General features: G+C 55.8%; 1 protein-coding gene across 1 annotated transcript; it reads left to right on the plus strand.

Annotated features, from left to right (window-relative positions):
- The first annotated feature begins 566 nt into the window (after positions 1–566).
- AQP1 (aquaporin 1 (Colton blood group)) lies at positions 567–13,680 on the plus strand. Its single transcript, XM_060632833.3, has 4 exons — positions 567–1,079; positions 10,313–10,477; positions 10,783–10,863; positions 11,602–13,680. The coding sequence occupies exons 1-4, from the start codon at positions 690–692 to the stop codon at positions 11,779–11,781; spliced, it is 816 nt and encodes a 271-aa protein (XP_060488816.1). The 5' UTR covers positions 567–689; the 3' UTR covers positions 11,782–13,680.
- The last annotated feature ends 8,916 nt before the right edge of the window (positions 13,681–22,596 follow it).

Below are 22,596 nucleotides of genomic sequence, written 5' to 3' on the forward strand. Positions count from 1 at the left end.
CCTCTTAATGCCTCTGAGCCCCCATCTACTGGACCTGGCCAGTGGGTCTGGGGTCCGGGACATCCCTAAAGGGACTTCCAGTGGCCAGGCCTAGTCTGGGATGCAGGAGGCCCAGAATGCCCCCAGGGACCCCTGGACCCGGGGACTCCAGACTAACGCCACCCTGGCATGGGATGGGGATGTCAGGCAAGCAGTATCATGGTGCCCCGCCTCCAGGGAAGGCACTGTCCACCTGCTGAGTCCAGTCTGCCCCATCCAGTGCTCCTGGCTCTGCCTGCGGGCACCCCCTGAGCTTTGCACGTAGGGCAGGGACACCTGGACTTCTGTGGCCCCCTGAGCGGGGCCAACTTGGAGGAATTTCCCAAAGCCTATTAGAGCAGTGGCTGCCTCCTGCCTGCCTCCTTGGGCTGGGCAGGGCTGAGGGCGGAGGGAGAGAGGGAGGGAGGAGGGAGAGGAGGGAGGGAAAAAAGTTGGCAGGCCGACAGCAGCGCTGTGTCTGCATCCATCGCTGAGAGGAGGCCTGTGTAGTGTGGGGCGGGCCAGGAGCGAGGAGAGGCCTTCCTCCCTTTGTGCTCCCCCCTCCTCTCCTGCCCCCGGGGCCCTATAAATAGTCCCAGCCCGGGCTGTGGCTCAGCTCTCAGAGGGAGTCGAGCACCAGGCAGCGGTCTCAAGCCAAGCCCCCTGCCAGCATGGCCAGCGAGTTCAAGAAGAAGATCTTCTGGAGGGCCGTGGTGGCCGAGTTCCTGGCCATGACCCTCTTCGTCTTCATCAGCATCGGTTCCGCCCTGGGCTTCAATTACCCGGTGAAGAACAACCAGACAGCAGGTGCCTCCCAGGACAACGTGAAGGTGTCACTGGCCTTCGGGCTGAGCATCGCCACCCTGGCCCAGAGCGTGGGCCACATCAGTGGCGCCCACCTCAACCCGGCCGTCACGCTGGGGCTGTTGCTCAGCTGCCAGATCAGCATCCTCAGGGCTATCATGTACATCATCGCCCAGTGCGTGGGGGCCATCGTGGCCACTGCCATCCTCTCGGGCGTCACCTCCTCCCTGCCGGACAACTCGCTCGGCCGAAACGAGGTATGTGAGGTCGTCCCAGGCACCAGGGCTCTGGAATGGGGCAGAGATGGCATAGGTCTCCCCCTCCACCCATTGTGCAGATGGGGACACTGAGGAGCCGAGGGGACAAGAGGCTTCTGGGGGTCATCGGAGCTGGGGCTGGTGCTCAGCTACACCTGCAGCCCAGAGCCTGCTTTCTGCCAGGCACTGTGGGAAGCCGAGACCCAGAGAACAATAGTCTTGCCAATGTCCCCTGTGGGCACCTACTGTGGGGAATAAGCTCTGGAGGCAGCTAACCTTCCGGCCAACGGTGCTACACCTTTCGGCTGTAGTTTCTTGGCCCTGCCTCCGCTCTGCCTGTGCAGCCAGCTCCCTCTTCCCACAGCCCGGCCCCCAGGAGCCGCTGTCCGCTGTCCCTAGATGCCGGGCATGTCCGTGTCAGGTCTGCCAGTGCGTGAGCAGGACCCAGGTGGGCGGCCCCACGGTCACACAGGGCCCCGAACGAACTGCCTTCAAGGAAAAAGCCCCTCCTGCTCCTTGGTCCCCAGGGAGTGGACAAAGATCGGGGGTGAAAACACTCTCTCGGCTGTTTGCAGGTGGTTTTCCTGGATTGCAGTGTGGGGTGGCGGCCAGCGTGGGGACATCTTGCCTCCTGTCTGGGCTCCATTCTCTGTCGCCAGGCACTGTGAGGCATGGCACGTGCGTGTGTGTGTGTGTGTGTGTGTGTGTGTGTGTGAGCGGTGTGTGCACGTGGATGCTGGCATGGGTCTCTGAGCTTGTGTAAGCTTGTGTGCCCCCGCGTGCGTCTGTGTCTAGAAGTGTGCCTGGGAGAGTTAGGGCCACTGCGTGAGTGGGTGGGGGTGTGTGCGTGTACCTGTGTGTGCCCACTGCTCCTGGCTTGAGTGGGGTCTGGGCTGGGGGCGCTGGTGGTAAGCAGAGGTTGGCGACTGGGTGGCAGCTGCTGAGAAGCATTCCTCCCGGGCCGCTTAGCACAGCTAATTGGCCGTTGGCGGCAGTTGCCTGCTGTCGCGGACCTGGGCTTTTCCAGACCCTCAGCCAAGTGCAAACTCAGACCTGGCTTGGGCCACAGCAGGGGGGAATCTGGCCTGAGAGAGGCTGAGGAAGGCTTGGAGGGTGCCGTCCCAGGGAAGGGGAGAGTGAAGGAGCATAGAGGAGGAATCAGATCTACAGAAAGGAGGCTGGCCAGGCCCGGGCAGGGCAGGCGGGTGTGGGGACGGTGAGGGAGCCGGCCAAGGGCTCCTCGGCGGGTGATTATATAGCAATCGTTCTCTTGCTTCCCAGCCGAAGTTCAGACCCGGGTGCTTCAGCTGGGGGAGGCTTGGTGAGGGCATGGCCTTGCCACAGGGGAATTAGCACTTCTTGTGTCACAGTGACACCTTACCCAGCCCCCTCCGAGGAGCTAACTGTGGCTCAGCCCAAGATTGAAGATTAGCCTACAGGCTGGAGTTTAGACTTTAGTCAGGGAAGATGTGGCCAAGGTGGGTAGAAGGGACAGAACTCTGGCAGGCCACGTTCCTCCAAGCCTCAGCCTCTCCAGAGGGGCAGAGCCAGGTGACTTCGGAGAGTGCCCCCTGGGTAGGGTCAGGTTCACGCTAGGGCTGGGCTGGGCGCGATGGGGGGTGGGGAAAAGGGCCTCGCAGGGGAGGGGTTGAATCTCTTCAGGCCTTCTGCCCCCTCTTGACCCTCCTTCTCAAGGGACAGGCAGGACAGGCATCTGTCATCAGACCTTGCGCTCTAACTCAGGCATCACGGGCAGATGTGGGGGAGGGTGGGCACCCACAGTGTCATTTTGATCTGGCCACACCCTGATCCAGTGTCCTTTCCCTTCTCTGACCTCCATTTTGCAGAGTTACCCAGATGCCTGGGCTGGGCAGGTTGCAGATAGGGGGGGAAAAGGGATAAGCTCATGCAGGGGCCAGCCCTGGTCTCAGAGGCAAGCACACCGTGTTCAAGGCCTGCTCCTGCTCACCTGTTGAGTTTCACTGGAGCTGAGGACCCTGAGACTCCAAGAAGGAACCCAGGTCTCTAGATCTCTCTCGGCCCTGCCCATACCGCCAGCAAGCTCACTTTGCAGACTTGAGTTTATCAGCCTTCCCCGGAGGGTCTGGCTGAGAGGAACCTAAGAGGGGCTGTGCTGAACACAAGGGTACTGAGTGTTGAGGTGGGGTGCAGGCACTCTCCTGTCCACACAATGGAAGTTTGGGGTCCAGAAGCACAAGTTCTAGGCCTAGAAACAGAGAAAGCATCTCTCTCAAGGCCTCCTCTGGGACACCGGACTTGGGATCTGAAGGGATCTGAAGGGACCCGGCAGGTGGCCTCAATGCCTCGAGAGGGGCAGAGACCAGTCTAAGCAGCAAGTGACACATTCTTTCCCCCAGGCTTTGCTGGAGGCTCCCATAGCCCCTTGGGCCCCGGACCCCACCCTGGCCCAAACCTAGGTGGGGCCCTTTGTTGGCATGGAGATTTCAAAGGAAAATAGGGAAAGGAGGCAGGAAGTGGTTGGAGTGAGTCAGGGGGTGCCCCTGGGGGCATGGTGGGACAACTCTCTTCTCACTGAGTCAGGACTTGGGATGCACCCTGGAGAGACCACGGGCCTCTGTCCAGCCTATAGGATCCTGGCTGGTTCTAAGAGCCAAACCCCAATTTAGGCCCAAAGTGACAGTCTCAGAGGCAGGGGTTGGTGTCCCCGTCTCCCTCTGTCCTTGTCAGACACTGAAACGCTTCAGGCCAACAAGCTCACCTGTGTGGCCCCAGTGTCCGTCTGTGAAATAGGGACACAGCGGGGCGTGGCTGGGCTCTGGAAAATGCAAGATGCTCCTGGACCTGGGAGTCCTGACTGTTAGCTGGCTCTTTTTATTCCTCCCCTCTCTGGCTCACTCACCCATGCTCCCTGCAAATCAAAATGGGACTGCTGGGGGCTGAGCTGGGGGCTGAGTCACCAGCTCCCTACCCTTGGCAGACCCTGGCGAGCAAGATAAGCCCCGTGCACAGCTGCCCACGATATGGGGCAGGAGGCAGGTGTGATAAGAGGTGTTGGGACTGTCAGAGCGGCAAAGGAACCTCTCTGCCTTTGAGCGGTGGGAAGGGCCTGGAAGGCTTTCGGGGAGGAAGCTCCATGGGGAACCTGAATGTGGAGGCAGGAAAAGGGGGTTACAGGCAGAGAAAGGGCGGCACAGGCTGTGAGCACAGGCAAGGCGGCAGTGGGAGGTCACGGCCTGGGCCTGGCCTCAGCCCTAAACTCTCCCCTTCCCCAGTTTCCCCAACCACAGAGCCAGAGGGTTGTCCCTTCCCTGTTGGCCCCCTTCCCCCCAACCCCCGCGCTGGGCCACCGGTTCTTCCAGGGTTGAGGGCCCCTCTGCCTCCTCCAGAGCTGGGGGTGGGCTGGGGAGAGGGAAGCCAGTTTTCAGACGGATGTGCCCAGAGAGGGGGGCTGGGGGCTGGGTGGTGGTGCCACAGCTGGGACATATAATTACTGTTTCCAGCCAGAACCAGATGAGGGGGAGGGCATCGAGAGGCAGGAGTTTTGTGGTGGAGACTTCCCTCGCCACAGAAAATTCTGAGGCTGTTTCCCCAGTGGGGGCCCTCAGAGCAGCCCTGCCAGCCCCAGGCTGCCCACCCCAATACCTGGCCTTAACCAGGGCTCGCTCTGTGAATCCTCGTCTGAAGGGACAGTGCCACGAGAGGGGACCTGGCCCGCTGGAGTGCCTCAGTCTGAGGGGACTCGCCTCACCCTCACGCCCCTGGGTCACAGCCTTCCTCTCACACCTTGAGCCATTAGTTCATTGCAGGCCAATTGCATGTAGGGCCCTCTAACCTGAGCTCAGTCCCAGAGACTGCTCCCCACTTTCTCTAGGGCCCCACTCAGCAAGGGTTCCTTCAGCATTAGCCGCCAGGGCTTTCCCCAGGTGGCTTAAACGTGCCGTATGTCCACCCCTCAGGGACTGGCTCAGGGCTTCCTCTGTTCTTGTTGGTAGAGCCTCCCTGGGGGCCATGGTCCCTGCCCTCTGGAAGCGCCAGTGGGTCTGGGGTCTCCTGAATAGCTGGGACTGAGCCAACACACTCACAGGTGTCGGCAGGAAAATGTTGTCATGGCCATTGTCCCCTCAGCCAGGGCCTCTCCCCAGGGATGTGTGTGTGTGGGGGGGGGGGGGCTCCTTGCCCACAGTGATGCTTAGGGGGATAAGTGAGGGGCTCTCTTTATGTAACCAAGGAGCTGCAGTTCTGTGGGGTTAAGAACCCCAACTCAAAAATGGTAGAAAAGCCTGGAAAATGCCCTGTTCCCATTAGTAGCTCCTTTCGGTGCCTGAAATTCCACCGCCAGGACAACTAGAGAGGCAGATGTCTGCTCAGTGCAAAGAAGCAATTTTTATTTTTAATCAGGAAGGGGCTGCCACCAAGCCAGTAAGCTCCCTATCGTTAGGTGTGCAAGTCGAATCTGCCCGCAGCCAGCTCTGGGGGTACAGCAGTGTGCCGTATTGAGACCCTAGGTCAGATGGCTCTGTGGGAATCCTGCACTCAGGATCCTGGCCGGGAGGGTGACTGTAGGTCCTGGGGCTAGGGGTCCCATGTCAGGCAGGGAGGAATCCTGGAGACTGTCCAGGGCTAAAATCTGGGCCGAGGCTTCCACTTTACTGATAAGGAAACTGAGGCCACAGAGGCATTGAGATTGTGAGGTTGTATAGCAGATCACGGCAGGGCAGGACCATGCCCCCAGCCTGCCTCCCAGCCCTTGATTATTTCTGCTTCTCTAAAGTGCACGTGTACACACTTCACTAACGTCCCCTCCCCCTCAACACACACAAGTACATGGCACATAGGGGCATACACACGTGGGTGTAGAGAGCATCTTCTCAAGCCTGGGTGGTTCCACTCGGGCCCTGGGATCCTAGGAAGGTGGGGTAAGTGCTCCTCAATGGAGCCTCTTCCTTTCCCTGGCAGGAGGATGGGGACTGCCCTGGAGTAAGGAAAAGAAGGAGGGAGGGAAGGAGGAAGCCATTACTTTGTGTATTGTTTCTTGTCAGGAAGATGAAATGGCTTCTGGGGGCAAATAAGGGCCCTTTGAGATCTGTGACTCTTTGTCCCTCAAGGGGGCTTCCTTTCCTCCTCCTTCCCTTTCCTCAGCCAAGTAGTGGACCCTGAGTGTAGCTGTGTGATACAAAGAGACAGGGCTGCACACTCAGAAATGCCATCAGACACACAGCACGGCCATACAGGGCCACATGTCACAGAGACCCCCAGGTGCACAGGGCCCACCTTGGTAAGAGGCGGCACCCTGTGTGATAGGGATTCTCAGAGAACGTTGAGATACACTGGCCAATACCTGACTAGTTCGTCTGAATGTCCACACGGGCTGAAAAAGAGTGGATATTCTCAAATTTGGGGTGGATGGCTTTACAGAGTTTCCTTAAATCAAACTTGTTAATTATGTGGCTCAAATCCTTCCTGTTTGTGCTATTTATATTGTCTGACTGCTTCAGTCCATCAGTTTCTACGAGAGGGTTGTTAAACTCTTTCACTCTGGTGGTGGCTTGATCAAATTCTCCTTATATTCTGTCAACTGTCGCTTATTTTTAGGCTATGTTGTTTGGCGCATACAGGTTTCGAATTTATGTAGCTCTCTGATAGACTTTTTCATTCAATTATTTTGTAATAAGCCTCTTAACATCTCACGAAAAGGAAAAGGAGAGAGTTACACCCGGACACATCTGGTCACCTACAGATCCTGCAGGTACCAATATACGAACATACACGGAGGCACACACAGCCGTGGATACCCACAGGAACATGCACACAGGAATATCCATGAAGGAGTGACACAAGGGACCCACTGAGGTCCCCCTCACGTGAGTGCTGAGTCCTGGAGGCAGTGGGTGAGCAGGGCAGGCCTCGATGTCTCCCCTCCCCTGTTCTTTGAGAGTGTATGCTCAGCGTGCAGCCAGGCCTGGTGCCTGCTGTTCCCCAAGGGTGGGACACCAGGGTGCCCAGGTCAAGTTGGGGCCCTGGGCCTAGGAAGCTACCTTGGTCAGTCTGTCCATGGGCAGCAGGGATGGTTCTAGGGACCCATTGTCTAAAAAGGTCAACCCTGTCCCCCACCCTCTCCTGGGTGCTGGGGCACACTGGCAGCTAGACAGCCATCTTCTGCCTGCTCCTCAGTTCAAGCTGGGAATAGCCAGGTCCCTTGGCTGGGCGTGTAGACATCAGGACACTTGGCTGGGACAAGGATCCTGGCTTTGCTATCTTGTCCCTGGGACTCAGCCTCCTCATCCATTCTCTTACAGAGGCTTGCATGGCTGCCCTGTAAGACCCACAAAAACTAATGACTGGCCTGTGGTCTCCAAGCTACAAAGCAAATAACCTAGCACTGGATCCAGAGAGCTTCCCTTCCAGGCTGCTTCTAGAGAGGATAGAAGTTCTGGAAAATTAGCATCATCTGCTACTTCTGTTGCTATGCAGCAAGTGTCCCCTATGAGGCCTGGGCAGCAAGATGGGAAGGTCTCCCTACTCTGTCCTCACCAAGCTCCCAGGCCAGGGGTTGGACGACCTACAGAGGAGGAAGGAGGGTTAACAGTGTGAGTGGGTAGCAGCAGAAATTAATTTCAGCCAGGGATAGGAGGAAGCTTCTTGGAGCTGGTGGGATCTGAACTGGGCCTTGACAGTGGGCGTAAATGGATTTGATGTGAAAATGCAGAGCTGGTGTCTTTCTGATACTTCACATTAAATGTGTGGATTATTCTGTTGTTTATCCTTATATTCATAAAACTGTGTTGTTGTTGTTGTTGTTGTTGTTTGGAAGGGGGCTTAATCAGTGAAATATAAAGCCTCGGCTGGGCAAAACTACCTGGGGATGTGCAGACATATTTTTTTTTTCCCAACACCAAGTGACCACAACTGGGATTAGCCTTATTTAAGCAATTGTTTCCAATTTAATGGGTTGTAAACAGTAACACGTTTTGAATGTTTACCTACTTTTCCTGGACATCAAGTTTCAACAGACCTTTAACTATCCTTTTCAGTTCTGAATTATCAAGTTTTTCCAGATGTAAGTCACACAAGTGCGTTGGTGGTTAAAGCAGAAGTAGCCAGTAGATACTGAAGCAATCAGGGGAGGCTTCCTAGTGGTGGTGGTGATGGGTATCGGGAGAGGAAGATTGTCAACCTGCGTGGTTCTGAGCTCAATGCCCTGGGTGGTCAGGAGGGGGTATAACCCAGAGTTCCCAGGGCGGGTGGCCACCTCTCCTGCTTCCTGTGGACTCAAGAGTGCTGGGCATGGCACCCGGCTCCTGTGCTCTGCTCACTTTGCATGAGAAGGCATGCCTTTGGGCAGAGCAGGGCCTGGGGTACTCAGACCTGGTTAAGAACTGCGGGAGGAGATGAGCTCGCCCAGGCCCAGTCTGTGAGAGGGTGGGGAATGGGGAGTATAGGAGGCAGGAACCACTTAGAACGATGGCTCCATTAATCAGCATGCCAGGCCTGGTTTCAGGACTCCGGCCAGCTAGCAATTAGGCTGGCGCTGGGGAGCAGAGGAGAGAGCGGGAAGAGCAGGAGGGCAGCAGCAGGTGTGAGTGTGACGGGCATCTGTACAAGTTGGCCCGGTCACACCAACCTCACCTCCACGGAGCCTGTCCTGGCTCCAGGCAGGCCTCGCTCCGGCCTCCAAAACCCTGTGCAGGGCCCCGCCCCTTCTGGCTGTCCCCCAGTCTGGGGATAAGGTGAGAAAGAACCAGAACAAAGCCACAACTGTCCTGATCCCTCCTGCCTCAGCAGCCCTTTCCAGATGCCCCGAGACACCCCCCACCATTGCCTTTGAAACTCCGGCCACTCTGGAAGGTGGGCAGGAAAAGCTGTTTTACAGATGGGGAACCTGAGGGTCAGACTGGGGAAAGGCCATGGCCATGGCAGCACAAGTAGGAGAGTCAGGACCTGAACACAGGGATGGGAACAAAACTGGGCATTGCCCCCCGGGCTGGCTGAGCTGAGGGGTCAAAGCTCTGGGGTCGGCCAGGAAAGGCCTAGATCTGGGGCTGCAACACAGGGGAGGGGATGTGAGTCACTTTCCCTGTGACCCAGGGTTGCAGACAAAGGCGGGAAGAGAATTGTTCTTGTAAGATGGCCTCAGGGTGGGGCTGAGAAAACTGGGCGTGGGAGTGGAGGAGGGCCCCCCACCTAGAGTTTTGTAAAAATGCCCTCTGGCTTTGGAGGATGCCCCCCTCATGCCCCCAGGACGAGGCTTCAAGTTCAGGCATATTTGGGCACACCAGCCCTGCCCTGGGGGAAGACAGCCCACATGGCCACATCCAGGCATCTTTGCCAGTGAGCCTTTGCTCACGTGGCCCAGCTCTCCTGTACGGGTGCCCCTGGCCCCTGGGACCCCCACAAAGGGGCGGGTGCAGGGGTCCCTGGGGAGGGGTCTCCCTGGTGCAGCTGCAGAGGGAGGGCTCCGGTGACCTCATGACGGCTCCCATTCCCTTCTTTTTCCATGACTCATGTTTCTAAAAGTGGCCCAAAAGCAAGTGGTAGCCAGACGGTGGTGGCGGGGCCTATGTGGCCAGGGAGTTGGGGGGGGGGGGCGTTCCAGGAGGGAGAGGGAGGGGAATGTAGGGAGGGCTGAGAAGAAATGGGAGAGACACAGAACCGGGAGAGACAGACAGAGGGTGGGTAGGAGACAGGGCAGGGCAGCGTGGGAGACCAGAACAGGGAGAGAGACTAAGGGAGCTGGGGCCAGCTAACTGAGGAAGACCCTTCTCAACTCTGGGAGTTGTAGATGCAGCAGGAGATGGGGTGGAATGTTCTGGACTTTTGGGGTGTGAAGCAATGTCTCTGGCCATTTGCTTCTCTGCTCCCTGCAGGGTTGAGAATCCCTGACCGTCTCCTCCCATGTGTGGGGCTTGCCCCTTGCCTATGGCTTCGGTACCCTCAGGGCACTCTGGCTGGCTGGAGGTGGGGAGATGCCCTGCCTCACCCCAGGCTTCTCTGGCCTCTAGGCGGAGTGCTGCAGGGAGGAGGCAGGTACCAGGGGCTGAGCTGGCACCTCCTCAAAGTCGTGGAAGGGACAGAGCCTGGTGTCTACTACCAGAGGTGTGTTCTTGGGAGGGGCCTGGGCCCTTCTGGGCCTAGCCAGGGGCTGATGTCATGGGCTTTGAGGACACCAAGTTGCCTGGGCCCGGGGGGGCGGGTCTCAGACAGAGTCCCTACTCTGCCCACTCACCCAACCTCCCTGTCCCTCTCTCCTACAGCTGGCCCCCGGTGTGAACTCTGGCCAGGGCCTGGGCATCGAAATCATCGGCACCCTGCAGCTGGTGCTTTGTGTGCTGGCCACCACTGACAGGAGGCGCCGTGATCTCGGGGGCTCGGGCCCCCTCGCCATCGGCCTCTCTGTGGCCCTGGGACATCTGCTCGCGGTGAGTGTGGGGTCTTCCTGGCTGGGGGTAGGGTGGGGAGAACAGGGCCAGGCAGAGGTGGTCGGGGTACCCTCTCACGGGTAGGGGGGTGGGATGATCAGCTCTTTGGGGCTGGGGATAGGGTCCTGCTCAGGAGAGGGCAGCACAGGGACCCCCTGACCATCTTTCTGGGTCAGCGTGCCCCTCTTTCTGAGCCTGATTTTACCCCCCTGTTTTCTCTCTGTGTGTCATTGCCTCGCCTCCTCTCCCTCTGTCTGTGTTTCTCTGGCTCTCCCCCTTCTGCCTCCCTGCCCTTCCCCTTGCAGATCGACTACACAGGCTGCGGCATTAACCCCGCCCGGTCCTTTGGCTCGTCAGTGATTACTCATAACTTCAAGGACCACTGGGTAAGGGGTCTCACCATCCCCTGGGAGGTGGAGGTGCCGAATGGAAGTTCCAACTCCACCCTGCAGCGTCCTCCCTCATCACAGAGGCTGTGGGAGACAGACAGGGCCAAGGAGATTGGAAAACCAAGGCCTGACATGGGGGTGGTGGGATCAGACTTCAGGCTGGGCTGCTGCCTGCCAGCATCCCAGCGGCACCCCATTCAGGGTGACCTGGGGCAGGCTCCTGGCCCTCGTGGTGCCTGCATTTCCTGAGCAGTGAAGTGGGGCATCGTAGCACCCCCCACTGGGGGTAGCACTGGGACAAGTGGCCTCACCGCCTATAGGTTGAGCTTAGCACAGAGTCAGCACTCCATGGACATAGCTGTTCTTACTGTGGATGTTTCTGTGTCAGACCAACCTTTGATCAAACTAGATGTTCCTGTGGCCCTTCCGAAGCTGGGGAGGGTGGGGCTGTGGCCACCCTGAAGAAGGGGCTGGTCTAGTCACACCAGGCACCCTGAATTGGGGCACATAAAGGCAAGGAGATGCCCGCTACCACAGTCCTGGCTGGGGCCAGCTCTGGGGGCACTGGAATCGGGATGTTGGGGTTCAACACCGCCTGCCTCTAAACCCAGGCACCGGTGGGAGAGAACCCATGCAATGGGGTCGGCGCGGGGGGTGGGGGCGGACTCAGGAAAGGCGTCCCAGGAGAGGAGGCTTTCAGTGGATGCCCTCTGAGCATGCCCGCTCTGTTCCTAGATTTTCTGGGTGGGGCCATTCATCGGGGGAGCCCTGGCTGTGCTCATCTACGACTTCATCCTGGCCCCGCGCAGCAGTGACCTCACAGACCGCGTGAAGGTGTGGACCAGCGGCCAGGTGGAGGAGTATGACCTGGATGGCGACGACATCAACTCCAGGGTGGAGATGAAGCCGAAATAGAGAGGCCCTGGCCCCCGGCACGCACGCGGGGGCGGGGCAGGGGCGGGCAGAGGGAGGGGAGGGGTGAAATCCATGTCGTAGACACTCTGACAGGCTGGCCACCGTCACTTCCCAAAGAGCCTCCAGAACTGCGTGGTCAAGCCTGATTTGGGGCTGTTTCTGTCACTTTCTTTCTCTTTCTCTGTTTCCTGGCCTCTGGGCTTCCTGAGGACCAAGATTTACCAACCACTCACTCCCTTGAAGTCACGGAGGAAGTGAAAGAGAGGGACCCACTCTGCTAAGGTGTCCCCTCAGAGTGTGATGGAAGGTATGCCAGAAAATCCCTCTCATCCCAGAGTTGCTCAACAGCTCACCTGCTGCAGGTGTCTGGGGTGCCACCGTTATTGCTTTGTGCCTTTGGGCGTGGCCCTCCTTCTTCCCAAACACGCACTTTGTCCCCAAGGGTGCTTTGAGGGGAAGAGATCCCAGGAGGTGCAGGGGTAGGGGGCAAGTGGCACACAGGCTTCATTCTTGCAGTTTGGCTTGCTTCTGGCTCCGCCTGCACCCCCCACCCCCCAAACTCGCTGTACGACCTTGGGATTGTCCATGTCTCGGGGCCTCAGTGACCCCATCTGTAAAGTGGCAGGGTCAGGGAGAGCCATGCGGGCCTAAGGCCTCTCTGTTCTGTAAGTGTAGATACTCCGTGGGTTCTAGAAGATGTAGTATGGGGCAGCCCTTCTTCCACTTGCCCTGGTTCTTTCCCAAATGTGTAGCTATCGTAGACACCTGTGTGAACACAGGGACACATGCATACATGTTTCAAAGCAGAGGCAGTTCAGGCCGTGAGAAGGGCTCCCGGGGGAGCAGGGCTGACCCCCACGCAGCGGGGACAGGGTCTGCTATCGCGGAATGAGGCCGGCGGGTGCGCAAAGGAGGAATACCCATGTTCTTCACTGAGCTTTAGTTGACCTTTCTCACCTATTGTTGCATCATCTCGATCACCGTTCGGTTCTCCACTTCCTCCTGCCGGTGTAGACACAGCTCACGCTTATGCAGGTGTGTGTTTCTTAAAGGGCAGTTGGTCGTCTGAAGCCCTAAGCCTGAGGATAGGTGACCGTGGTGCGGATCAGCACACAGAGGCGAATGGGCTTTGCTGGACTCTTAGCGGGGCTTCCAAGCCCTCAGCTAATGACGAGGGGAGAGGAGGAGCCGATCCCTGCCCCCCTTATTGCTAAACTCCTGGTTGGAGGCATTTGGGCAGCCGGGAGATCTGCACAGGCTCCCTGTGTCACCCCAGGCACAGCCTTCCCTTGTCATTTACCTGGAGGGGACAGTCAGCCCTGGCCTGATGAGGTAGCTTACCAGTGCAGCCCAGGGACAGTTCAGAGTGCAGGGTCTGCTTCAGGGGCAGCCATCTACCTGGTCTCTTCGATCCCACAGGGCCAGAGCAGGTCCCCCGGCACGCCTGGAGCCACGATGGTGACAAAACCCAAGTGATTCAATCTGCAGTTTATCCCAAAGCAGCAGGACAACCAGGTGACCCTTAATGGTCACCAACCCGTCACAACATCTACACACTCCATTCCCTAGCAGGGACTTCTAGCCCTTTTAACAGATAAGGAAACTGAGGCCCGAGGTCCCACAGCTAGTTAATGATTTGGCCAGGCCTGGCAACCAAGGCCATGTCTCTGGCTACTCCTTGGACCGTGAGACTGACCCCTCTTATTCCCAGCTGCTCGGTTTCTGCCTGGGCGGTGGTTAGAAGCCAGGAGGGATGAGGGCTGTGCTGGAGGGGAGAGGGGGCAGACCCACTTCCTGCCTGGTTCTCACTGCTGCATACGAGACTCTGCATCTGTCTGCTCTGCATATACGTCTCTTTGGAATTGGAATTTCATTATATGTTAACACAATAAAGGAAAATGTAAGGTCATCGAGGCTTCCTGTAGTTTTTCTTCTTTTGGTACCGTGTTCCCAACAAAGGATCTCTGGCTCCCAGAGGAGATCGATGCCCACTCTAGGGACTCAGTCTGGGTGGGGGGAGCCACTGCTTGCCCTCTTGCCCTCAGGATCTCTGCTCTCAGTGGGTGGACACAGCCTCACAGGACTCCATCAGAGCAACACAGGGTCCTGCACCTAATAGGGACGACTTTTGCTTCTGGAGCCTGAAAGGACTGAAGCGTGACAGCCCCATCAGTCCCTCTGCCCTCCTGGGAGCATGGCCCAGGGAGCACCAGGGGCTGATCAGCTGTCCCTCCCTCTGTCCCTCCACTCACATTTCTGACCCCACCCACACCTGTGTTGGGTAATGGGACCCAAGGTTTTGCCAGGAGCTTGGCCATCAGGACGGAGTGAAGCTGTGCCTGGCACAGGTGATGCTCAGGTGGCCGGTGAAGGGTGGTGACCTGTGGTAGCTAAGAGGGGGGAGCAGTCCAGTCCCTTGAGGCCTTGTGGGCTTTTCAGCCCCCGTAAAGCATGTACCACACTCAGTGAGGATGTGCCTTTTCCTGTGGAGAAGTCTGTAGCTTTAGTTAGATCCTAAGGTATCTGCCCAAGGCGGAAGAGAAGCGAGGTCAGAGCAGGCTGGCCTCTGCCTTGAGGGTGACAGGGAACCGTGAAAAGCCCCCTCTGTCTATGCTTCTTTCACCTGTCCTCATGTAGCTCCAAGCCCTCTGGAACTCACAAAACCCTTTCCCCCATTCGGGGCCTCTCTCAGTGTTGGAGGCACAGCAGGTGTGGTTGTCCTTATTAGGCAGAAAGGGAGGTGGATGCTCAGTGAGACGTGCCCCAAACTCAGTGAGACAAGTCTGTGTCAGGCTGAGACTTGGACACAGACTCCTGATATCCACCTCTCTGCCCCCTGCATACACACTTAGGGCTGGTATCTCATAGCAGGGACTATATTGGGAAACTGAGGGCCCCATAATAGGGAACAGGCCCTATTCCAATTAGCGGGCTTATAGATCCCACAGAGGCCTAGAATCTGGAAGTCTCTGAGGACCATCAACCTTCTAGAAATCTCATCAGGCCAGAGGTGTGGGCTGATCCGGGGAGGGGTGTCTGCAAAGATCCTGGCATCCCAACACTGCTCCCGGGAGACACGTGGTTGCTGCCTCCCTCTGGTGGAGGCCTGGCTGATGGTAATGCAAGGGTGTCTAGACAGGGCCAGGGGCTAGGTCACCCCAGTGATGGCTGAGTCAGTACTGTTGGAACAGGCTTTCTTCTTCCAGTGTTTTCTGGGCCCCTGTAAAAGGCATCTGTGGTGTGTCAGCCCATGTAAAGTGCCGCTGTACCTCCCAGGCTGAGGACAGGCTGGTGTGAGTGGAGGGTGATGGTTATACCATGAAAACAGGATATGGGCTAGCCCACTGCAAGCCAGGCCCACCTGTGAGGGTGTGCCAAGGCTATCTCTCACAGCCCTTCTTGGTTTGTCTTCTTATCTTGACCCATCTCCCCAGGTGAGAAGCCCTCTCAGTCCCCACCAGGGGCCCTGGGAACCCTACCTCAATCCCTGGTCTTCCTTCACCACCCCCAGCCATCTAGGACAGGGCTTTGCTTAGGGATTGTTTAGTTATAATGTTTATAACCCTACTGCCAAGAGACAGGACCTAAAGAAGAGATCAGGGAACTGGTATTTCTTGAGCACTTACTTTGTGTGAGAAACTTCCCTGGGTCTTCACATACAGTCTTTCTAATCTTTGTAACACCCTTGGAAGGTAGAGATGACTGCCTGCCCCCATGTACAGAGGCCCCTGAGGCCCCTGAAGATAAAATGATTCACCCAAGGCCATAGAGCAAGTTGGTGGCAGAATTGGGACTTGAATATGCTCTGCCTGGTTCCAAAGATTGGCTTCTGGTTTCAAAGATTCCTCCACTATGTGGTGCTGGCCTGTTTTGTCATGACCTCCATGAAGTTTGGCTCTGGTCCAACTAGGCAGCCGGTCTTCCTCTACCTGCAGGATGTTGAGAGTGAGAAGCAGGAAGGAGAACGGCCAGCTGAAGGGACTCCAGCACCAGGAAGAGTGCATTTCATTTTGGAGCCAGCTGGACATGGTGTCTGCTTGAAACACACAGGCACCACCTGGTCCCAGGCAGCTCCACTGGCAATGGCCCTATCCCAGCCTCCCCAGAAGCCCCTAGGCCTGACTGCCCCTCTATCTGGAGGAAAATATCTGATAAACTTGCTTGTTCAGAGGTTACCCTCTGTCACCATAGTATATGAGAAGGGGAAGGGCAATGCTGTACCCTGAGGGAAAATGATGCACTCTGAAGGAGCCTCAGATGCCCTTTCAGGCCTGGGGCAAAACCTTTGGGACTTGCCTGTCCCGGACTTCCTCTCATCTTCCAGTCCATGGGTTCAGGGCTCCAGGTACCTCAACCCCCAAGGGTCATCCCCACTCTGCTCTGCTCATGTTCTGCCCAACCCAGCAAAGAAAAAAGGTGAAAAACTGGAACTGGAGTGAGGCAACCAGAGCCCTTGTCTGTTTTCTTCATCAAACTTTAATGGAGAGAGTAACTTTCCTGGAAGATTCCATGACTCAGCCTTTGTCCCCAGCTGCCGAGCATTCAGGTGACTACACACGTGAAGTGCTTTGGTGGAGAGCATCTATCACACCCCTTCAGCTGCGTCCCTGCTGAGACTAGACAACAGATGGCTTCCTCCACTGGACTCCCCCATGATCCAATGGAGACTTGCATGTGGAGGTGGCTCAGTGGGCCTGGAAGGTTGTGCCCTCTGCACTTGGCCCAGAGGGAAGCAGGATGTAATTTGGCAGCCATTGAGTCCTAGAATATTTGTCCCTTCATTAAACTCACAAGAGCAAAACGTTGTGGTTCCACAATTGCCCCACCAGTTCTGAGGCCAAGGAACCCGGGTCTGGATTGCATAATTTTCCAAAGCCCTTCTGAGGGAACATCAGCCAGAGGCCTGTGATGGATGTTCAGATCAACCTGAAGGTGCCTTTATGCTACACATATGTATGACCTCAAGCACTGGGTCGATCCATTCTGGGTTTCTAAATATCCAGGAATTTGGGATCTTTGTAGACCCATAGTTCCCTTTTGATATTTCCCTTTCTCCTCCAGGAATCAGAGGGATTCCTCTTTCCAGACCCTGGAGGGGTGCTGAATGGTCTATGGGAGAAGAATTGCTCTGGACTGAGGTCAGTAGCAACCGGTCAGACATAGATGCCATGAAGCCTCGATGGGGTTGGTGGCCTGTGACTCAGGCCCTGATCCCAGTGTCATTATCCACGTCAAAAGCCCACATGGGCTCGAAGAGGGCCCAAATGAAAGGGTGTGGGTGGCTCAAGGCAGCCGTTTGCCACTTGGCCCCAAGGACCATGGTCCCTTTCGGGGATGGTTCTCTCCCTTTGGGGGTTCTCAGGATGGTCCTCAGCATCCTTGGAACCAAAGCCAGGGGCTGGTCTGGAAAAGCACTGGAGGAACCGGTGCCAAGGGCCCCTTCCCTTGGCGTGGCCCAGCCTCGTGCTGACCCATTAGGATTTTTCCATCACTCCTGGAGGTCACACCTTCACTGGTCAGGAGCCTCTCAAGGAGGGGGATAGTGATTAATGTTTTATGGACGAGCTGCTGGGCATGATGCCTTGTTTTCTTTAGGTTTAGAATACAATGAAGACGATGAATGGAATTTGCTGTGAGCTGGGGGCCAGGGTGGGGCAATTCTTAGGGGCTGAGGACCCACAGGTGGTGATGTTTACTGTCCTTCCCTTAGTGCTGAAAAGGGGGTAATTCTGGAGGTGGGAAAGGCCGGTGAGGTTTTTGCCTATGGGGCCATCATCCCCAGACCTTAAGTGACCGTTGGTTCCCACCAACACTTTGGGCTCTGGGTGTGCAGAAAGGCCACTGGTGATGTGTACCCCTAAATTTTAATGAGCTCGTTCTGCTCAGGTGATTCTAATTCATTCCGATAAAATCACATTCTCCGCATATAGGATTTTGCTTATTTTTCTGTTCTTTCCAGTGTATTGATGGGGAACGAGACGAGGACAAACTGATCTCCAGCCATATGGGTCAGTAGGGTCTCACCACTTCTTAAATATCAAAATGCTTTCATCTATTGGGAGCTCTTCATGTACCCCTCCTCACATCTGGCCTCTCTGACTACCCTGTGCCTTCTCTCATCCCTCGTCTCCTGTGGACCTCTCCATAACCCAGCGCTTAAAAGGTTAACCCATCAGTCGGGGGCCTCAGGGACCTTATTTAGCACTGAAGTTGTGGCGTAGTTCTGCTGGATTACCACGTGTGGCTGTTATATACTTTGCATATCATCTCTAGTAAAGAGAGAAATATGCAATTCATATATACAGAGGTCCAAGGTCTAAGTTAGAAAGTGTGGGTGTGTGCGTGGGTGTGTGCGTGTGTGTGTGTGTGTGTGTGAGAGAGAGACAGAGAGAGAGAGAGAGAGAGAGAGAAGTAGAGACAGAGAGAGAGAGAGAGAGAGAATTCACTCCTGTAATACTACTATATTTGGAGTCGTCCTCTGATCTGTCCTGAGAACCTTCGCAGCAACTCTCACTCATGGGAGAACCATGGCGCAGCTTTGGGTAAGTGCAGAGACCCGGCACTCTGCCAGCTTTTGCAGCCTAGCCCACGACCAGTCCCTACAACATAGTCAAAGGCTGGAGGAATGTCCTCAGCCCACAGTCATGTCCACTAGGTGCTATACTTGGTTTGCCTAAAGCCAGCCTGACCCCATGTAGAATATTAGCTCGAAAAGGCTGGCCTGGCTTGTGTCTGTTAAGGGGAAACTGGCATATATTTTTCTACAAGCTACTGAGTAAGCAAATAGATCTATAATTTGGAGGGAGAAAGGTATTGTCATTGGGGAGAAAAATGAAAGGGAAGGAGGGAGGAAGGGAGGAGAGAGAAAGAGAAAGAGACTCTCAAAGAATTCAATAAATGAGTCCAGACCCCTCCCAAAAGCAAACCCCCAAAATTCATAAAAATGCAAAAGTTCTCAAGGATGGCAGCCTAGCATCTATAGCAGTCTGGAACATTCTAGATGTGGCCAATGTGCCCCTGGCATCTTATTTAACACAAGGTTTTGGTTTTTTTTTTTAACATATTTTTCATATAATGCAACATAAATAGATAGAAATAACTTATGCCTTTAAGGAACTCAAATGGAAAAGCCAAACAAATGAAACTTACAATACCAAGAAACTTACTTGTAATCACCTGTTTAAAGTTGCCTGTTGAGGGTGTTCACGTATTCTGAATATCACTTCGGTGTGTGTGTGTGAGGGACAGTGATGTCAAGCCCCTAAAGCAGGAACCAGGAAGGCCTCAGCTGCCGGAGGAACCTGCTGCAGGGTCCTCTGGATTGTGCAGGCTACAATGCCAGGTGATGACGTGACCAACTCAACAACTTTTGTTATTTGTTTGAACTCCTAGGAAACCTCCCTTAAATGGAGCTTGAGATTTTGAACAATATGAGGGCACTGTACCCAGGCCCGCAGAGTAGACGGGTATCTGTTGGATTCCCGGCAGTGGATGTTGAACTGCCTTCTGGGAAAAAAGCAAGTTCCTGGGAGGGTGGTAGAGACCAGCCCCCACCCCCTTTTCCCTCCCCAAATCAGGGCTGCTTGCTTGGATAGTTAAACAGCAGGTACTGTGGTGGGGGTTTTCTTTTTCTTCTTTCTTTCTTTCTTTCTTTTTCTCTCGTGTGTCGGTGAGAATTTTTTTTCCAGTGAGAAATGTATAATAAATTATATATTTGATAAGAATACTGGCAACCTCTATTTTCACATAACATGTTTCCTCAGCAGACGTTCCTTGGGAAGCCAGACACTGGGAGGTGAGTTCCATGCTGAAGAAGATGTGGTGAGGGTCGAGCCGGGTTTGCGTCTCGCTGGCTCAGGACGTTGACCAAGGCTGGCTTTGGAGAGGCAGCCTCTCCTGTGGTCATAGGGCACACGGCCCCTTAACCTCAGCTGGCCACCTGGCATTGCTGGCTGTCAAGCGGGCGCCTGCGACTCTGGAATAAGCACTCATGATTTCCTACATTCACCCTCATTTCTGGGTCTCACAAAGACAGGGCAGCGCAGGCATTTCCCAGGCCTCTGGACACCCGGATCTTTTTGTCTCCTGCCTCACTTCACTCCTCTCTCCTGCAGACCTGAAGAGGTGTCTCTGTTCCATACCCTGTGAGAAGATTCCTGGGCTCTAGGGAGAGGATGGCTCTGTTAAACTATTCGTGAAGTTCCAGGAGTCACTGATGCGCCTGGATCGTGACTGATGGGCCAGTGGCACCTTCCATCCGAGACGAACTCCAAGAATTTCCGCTGCTGGCAGTGACCTCCCGGACTGGGAGGATCAGCTGCATCTGCCTCCAGGAATGTGGGACCTAGAGACACCAAACCTAGGAAGGCCTCCGTGGGGCCCGAAGCTTTAGTTCTAGAAAATTCCGAGGGCTCCTAGCTCCCCCGCCCATTTCCCTCCTTCTCCCTAAATGTGAAGTCACCGCAGGCTGCCCTTGAGATTTTCTGGAAATGGAAAATGAGAAATCCTAGAGAGTTAGATTTGAAACCGAATTTAGTGGCCGTGGGGATTTTTACCAGCCGGTGCTATCCACATGCTTGACCAAGGCCTGAGTGAATGGCTTAGGTAGGTCACCTGAGCTTAGATGGATCACCTGCTCCCTCTGGTCCTTGCAGAATGGGAACCCCAGTTCCTGGAGCTGTTGACTGGTTTTCACAGTGATTAGGCTAAGTTTGGAGACCGTATCACTCATCACAGAAATTATAGTAGAGGCTCTGACAAGGCCTGCAATTAATTTTTTTTTTTTTTAACGTTTATTTATTTTTGAGACAGAGAGAGACAGAGCATCAACAGGGGAGGGTCAGAGAGAGAGGGAGACACAGAATCGGAAGCAGGCTCCAGGCTCTGAGCCATCAGTCCAGAGCCCGACGCGGGGCTCGAACTCACGGACCGCGAGATCGTGACCTGAGCCGAAGTCGGCCGCCTAACCGACTGAGCCACCCAGGCGCCCCAAGGCCTGCAATTAAAAATACACTTATTTAGGCTAGTGTTCACCAAACTTATTTGTCCACAGACCTTTCTTTTGGAAGTAACTTGTATTACTGTTTTGAAGAATGGGTTTTCTATAGAACATATAGTAAACGTGAGCCTGGGCATTATTTCTGAGGGCCCTGCAGCTTTCGGATTCTGCTATTTAAACCCTCAGGATGGCTGAGTTTATCAAGACCTCTCATGAGGGCAGGTGTGAGGGACGAAGGAGGAGAGAGATGTTCTGAGTTCAGAGTCAGGGTGCTGGGGACATGGGGGGAAAGAAGAGGCAGATAAGAGTGTGCTTGTACCTGTGTGCGTGAGAGACAGGCAGAGAGGGAGGGGGGTAGGTGAGAGATGGAGGTGGTCGGTTATCAAGAGAGGCAGAAAGATTACAAAGGTTGAGAGTCACAAAAAAAGAGAGAGGGAGAGGACTGGGGACTGGGGATGGGCTGTGACTTCCCATCCCCAGAGCGACTTCCTCTGGCCCATCACTGATTAATCCCCACCTGCCTTGTCCTGCCACCCTGGGGCACTTGTACAGGAGCCAGCGGCAGTGCCTGGGTATAGCCAGAGAAGGTCTCCAGGAAAGGAGCCTCCATGAATCATTGACTGGCCTTCCTTTGTGCTGGAACCAGCTTGTGCTGGTTTCCATGCCAAGCTCCTGGAGCCATGGGCAAAGGTGGCAGAGGCTGGGGGTGAGCCCAAGCTCATCCAGAGCCTCCAGAAACAGGCCAATCTAGGGATGTCAGGATGGGCTCGGGACCCCAGGGCTCCTTCCCGGCTACAGCAAAGCAGCAGCACCTCGGATGACTCCCTTCCCCTCTTTGCACCTCAGTTTTCCCATCCACACCGTGACGATTGCGTTGAGAGTCCTGAAAAGCCCTCCCAGGTCTAGGATTTGGCTCAGAAGCCTTTAAAACCTTGCAGCTGGAATCTCTCCCCGCACGTTGGCTTTGGGGTCTGATTCATACCCCAGCTCATATCTCTGAGCCTTGTCCTAACGACGCCTGGGCTCTGTGCTTGCTTAGCTCTATTGTGGAGACACACACAGGGACCGAGGCCATCGGCCTGTCGTCAGAAGCTCCAGCATGCTTGGGGAAGTCTCCACATCCCCCCGCGGCCAGCCAGGAGCCCGCCTCTGGAAGGTGCTGAATGTGGGGGCCCTCCCACACCTGTTGCCTGTCCTCCCCATTTTCCTGTGTCTCTGCCGTGCTGTGGGATCCCAGGCACCCCCCCCCCTCCCCACTGCATTTCCACAGCACAGCCCTGGGAGGAAAGCCTGTGGTGGGTCAGTGAGGCACCCCCATTCCTGCGCCACTCAGCCCTGGTGGTGCCACCTGAGTCCCAGTCCCAGTCCCCGCCCGAGGGAGGAGGAGGTCTGCAGGAGCCCTCACGGGCCTGGCCCTCCTTCCACACGCCCTGGGGCTTATCCAGGTGGAAACACCATCTGGGCGCCTCAACCCAACTCTGGGGGAAGCCAGAGAGGCCCCTTCCCAAGGCTTAGCACTCCCGGGGGGACTATTTTCAAAGCCCAGCTACATCACCCCCCTTTCCTCCTGCAGTCTGCTAATCTCTCGTGGGCCCTACGGGGCAGATTCTGGGGCCCGATGGAGTGACGAGGGGTTGGGAAGGGACTCCTTAGCTGGCCAGGCTGGGAGTCCCGGGACAGCCACTTCTACGTGTGGGGGTGGGGCACCCAGGTGTGATGATGCTAGGAAGCCAGAGAGCCGTCAGGGGCGGTAGGGAATTGACTCAAACCCCCACACCCATACTGCCATCCTCATGAAAGAGCTGGGATAACTGAGA

Source organism: Panthera onca, chromosome A2 (genome assembly GCF_046562875.1).
Source record: "Panthera onca isolate mPanOnc1 chromosome A2, mPanOnc1 haplotype 2, whole genome shotgun sequence".
NCBI lineage: Eukaryota > Metazoa > Chordata > Mammalia > Carnivora > Felidae > Panthera > Panthera onca.

Coding starts and splice junctions, on each gene's coding strand:
- AQP1 (XM_060632833.3), top strand. CDS start 690: ATGGCCAGCGAGTTCAAGAAGAAGATCTTCTGGAGGGCCGTGGTGGCC. Junction 1,080..10,312: donor ACTCGCTCGGCCGAAACGAG/GTATGTGAGGTC, acceptor TCTCTCCTACAG/CTGGCCCCCGGTGTGAACTC. Junction 10,864..11,601: donor ATAACTTCAAGGACCACTGG/GTAAGGGGTCTC, acceptor CTCTGTTCCTAG/ATTTTCTGGGTGGGGCCATT.